Source organism: Zea mays, chromosome 9, assembly GCF_902167145.1.
Source record: "Zea mays cultivar B73 chromosome 9, Zm-B73-REFERENCE-NAM-5.0, whole genome shotgun sequence".
Taxonomy (NCBI): Eukaryota; Viridiplantae; Streptophyta; class Magnoliopsida; order Poales; family Poaceae; genus Zea; species Zea mays.
In genome coordinates, this window is record NC_050104.1 from 92,814,471 (window position 1) to 92,818,235 (window position 3,765).

At 46.6% G+C, this 3,765-nt stretch overlaps 1 protein-coding gene across 1 annotated transcript; it reads left to right on the forward strand.

Annotated features, from left to right (window-relative positions):
- Positions 1-800: 800 nt before the first annotated feature.
- LOC109942331 (uncharacterized) lies at positions 801-2,601 on the forward strand. Its single transcript, XM_020544249.3, has 2 exons — positions 801-1,936; positions 2,464-2,601. The coding sequence occupies exons 1-2, from the start codon at positions 1,258-1,260 to the stop codon at positions 2,469-2,471; spliced, it is 687 nt and encodes a 228-aa protein (XP_020399838.1). The 5' UTR covers positions 801-1,257; the 3' UTR covers positions 2,472-2,601.
- The last annotated feature ends 1,164 nt before the right edge of the window (positions 2,602-3,765 follow it).

Sequence of the window (3,765 nt, forward strand, 5' to 3'; positions counted from 1 at the left end):
CTGTTTCATCTATCGCGAGTGCGACATCGTTTTTATTTCCATCTATCCGGGCTCTTCCAAAATTTTCGTGTTGTTCAGCACATAGTTGTTCCGAAAATCGGTGCGTTCGGTGATTATTTAAAATTCATCGCTCGCACGAATACGAATTCGGAAGCCCGAACCACTCGGATGATTTTTATCCCGGATAAATTAATTTGTACTCGACAACTAAATGTTGGGGACAAAAAAAATTTGTATCGCGCATTGTCTGAGAAAAATCGTGCGTGAGGTTATAATCCAATTTATTCTTCAGCACGCTGTTTCGAAGACAAAATCGCGTATACGTTCGCAGATATTGTTTCGGCTAACTTCGGTCGGATCACGCCGAACAAATTATTAGTACCGAAATCAGTTTATTTCGGTCTGTCATTCTTGACGATCCAAAACTTTGGATATAAATGACGGGTACAAATTCATCTCACTTCTGAGTATCCAACAAATCAAATCCTGTCCAAATAATGTATCTGATATCCAGTCTGTTTCCGTGTTGCCCGAAACAGTCACGAAAACTATCCAAACAAAATATCGTCAGAATTGTAAACCTCGGACTTTCCGTTTTGTGATCCGAGAAAATAATGTGTATAGCCGTTTACCACAACGCGCATCAATTCTTTGCTCGTCGCTAAAAATCTTGATTGAAAAATATCTGCGATTTCCGGAATACAGAAAAAATCTAAAAAAAATAAATATCCTAGAGATCCTATCCCTTCCACCGCCCTCCCTCAGATTTTTTTTAACGCGCGCGCTCTCCTTATCTCCATCGCTCGCACGCTCCTCCAGCCAAGCGGCTCCGTGGCGGTCGAGCTCCTCCTCGGGTCTTCTTCTTTCGTTGGCTCGGCCGACCACACGCGTCTCCCACGGCGCGCCCTGCCTTTCTCTGTCCCCTCCGTGCGACCCTCCTCTGCTCCATCTCTGCGTGCCCAGATTTTTTTTTGCGGCGGCTAGTGATGGCAGAGGTGAACTCCGCTCGGCCATGGGAGAGTTCACGCGCTCCCTCCAAGCCTCCTCCTCTGTGCACCGTCCCAGCTCCGCTCGGAGCTCTCTGCTCGAGCTCCTCTAGTTCGCGCACTCCTCCTTTCTCCTTCCCTGCTCGGCATCCTCCACAGCTCAGATCTCGCCCATGGCGGATCCCTCCACTCGACCGTCCATCTCCCTCCCAGCGCCGTGCTCCTTTCTCCCAGCTCGCGAGCACGCTCCTTCCTTGCTGAGCTCGGTTCCATGGCCGGCGTTCCTCTCCCTTCCTCGCCTTGCTCCTCTGCGCGCAGCCGCATCCCTCTGCCGACCGTCTATCTTCCTACTCGGAGCTCGCCCAGTTTCTTTTCCGGATCGGACGCCGCACAGCGGTATTGCTTCTCCTTGCTCCAGCTCGGCACCCACCTCTCTGTGCGTCCTGCAGCTCTGTTGCCGCAGTCTCGCCTTGTCTATGTTGTAGCTCGTCGTCGTTCAGTTCGCCTTCATCGCGTTGTCGTGCGCGCGAGACTGCTCGCTGTCAACCCTGCCCGGATCTCGCTCGGCCACGACCCTAGTACTTTTCGGCGTCGGTGGTCCTCGACTATGTCTTCGTCCATGACACCATCAACCGGTGTATCTCCTTCGGTGTGTTGTTGGATCCCTGCCTCGCCATCAACTCTGATGTCGCGACGTTCCTGTGTCGTGTTGGTCATGCGCCAACCGCTCAACAAAATATGTTGTTGGATTCCTCGTCGAGCACTGTATCGCCATGGCGCGGATGCCCGCATCCTCCATCTTCGCGTCTTCTGGATGTCAGCACGGCCTCTCCGCGTCGTCGGGCTCATCGGCACGCTGCTCGTTCACACCTCACGCGTCCGCGATGTCGTCACATGTCTCCTTGCCAGCAGTGAACGCCCAGGAGAAGAAATCCCAGAAGGTTTGTATGGTAAGAACAGCCCCTATGCTGCGACGCCTGTCTAGTGTTCGACGAGATGCATGAACTAGTGAACGTCTTGGTTCTTGCGAAAGTCTAAGTTCAACTTAGTCTGGTGAGTTCGTTCGTTATTCTCGTCAACTAGATATATGGTAGGATTAAATAGAAGAATCGATTGCGAGAATTCTCTTGTCTATTACTTGATGTGGAGATTAAAGTTGAATTTTAGGTTTATGTGATAAGTATATTGGTAGATATATATAATACACGGGTTAACCGGTAAATTAGTTTAGAAAGTTAATAAAAGTTCTTCTATCAAATTTTATAAGTATTAGATGTCCAAATTTTATGGATGTTGATTTCTACCTCGACTCTTTAGTTAGGTTGTAAGAACATGATTGTCGTAAGTAACAATATATCGATAACTAGTGTACATAATGTCTCGTCATTAAATAGGTTATTTCTCTTTTGCGTAGCATCGTAATATCTAGTGTTATTGTTCTTTATATGCATTCATATGCATAATGCATTTCATTCAGGACGATAAATAATCGTGTGATGCGGGAGACAACCCAAGTCAACTCCAAGCGCGGGCTAATCCGCAGGATGACGCTAATGGACAAACCTGAAGATGTTCGCCAAGTGGACGTCGTCTAACACTAACCTAGTGTTACTCAGGCAAGCCCCGGTGCATGCAACCCTTTCCTTGTGTTTTTAAATACTTTTCGCACACTTTAAGTCTAGTGAAATGTGCATTAGGTTCATAGGAGTTGCTTGGAACCCTTTGATGCATTGCTTTCCTTGATATCCATACCTTTATAGATACTTCCGTGAAGTATCAAAAATATGATTTACAAAAATGCTTAGCCTTGCTTAGATCTTGTGGATAGAGGTTGTCCTTAGTCTAACCCGGGAGAGGATGGCTTCTACCTGCAAGAATATTTTCATTTGGAGCAATAGTGGGATCTTACTGCAAAGTTCCCTGTGATGCTCTTTCATCCTAAGGAACAGACACAATCCTGAGGATGGAAATACTTAAATTGAGACTTGGGTTAGGAACAGGTGATGTTCTACCCAGGTTGATTAAGGATTGATGCGTATGTAGGCGTGCTGACCGAGGACCCTTTAACTGGTCACATGCCTCGTCATGGGTAAGCCTTGCCTCGGGCAGACTAAGGCCAGAATAAGATAACACGAAATGGGCGTGGAGCGGTGGCGAGAGTAGCGTGTACCCTCCGTGGCAAGAGGCTAGACAGTGGTGTATCTGTGCTCTCAGTTTGCGTGAACCTGATCTAGTCTTAAGAACCCCGGTGTCGGGTTGACATATGCAAGGGTTAAGTGCTACATATGTCGTGTGATTGGAGATCCTCAGCTGAGTATTATCGATTCGGATCGCCGTACCTTCGCGGTTATGAAGACTTGGTCACTTTTCTACAACCTAAAGTCAGGATATGAACACTATGGATAAAAATGATGTTGTATTGATGAGATGTTGAAATTAGACTAGATGCAAATAGAGTCTATTAATACTTAATATGGCGTTAAAAGATTGAAAGTAAGGACTCACTTTAGTAAGCTACTTCTGCAAAAGTATAAGTTGATTTTTGCTAAAGCCTCTCCTTGACTCCCATTTATCCAGCATACCCTTGAGAGTCTTTTCCTTAGTCGGGTAAGACTTGCTGAGTAATTCCATACTCAGGGTTTTATTCCCTGTTGTTTTTCAGGTTCTAACCTTGTGCTGTTGTGATGGTGTTAAGTGCCGGTGGGCTCGGCCTTCTTATAAGTCTAAGTACTTCTTCTATACTTCTTATTGAGGATGATCCCTTGAGCTAGCATATATA

What these genes read in the sequence shown, in the direction of transcription:
- LOC109942331 (XM_020544249.3), top strand. Translation starts at nt 1,258, where the DNA reads ATGGCCGGCGTTCCTCTCCCTTCCTCGCCTTGCTCCTCTGCGCGCAGC.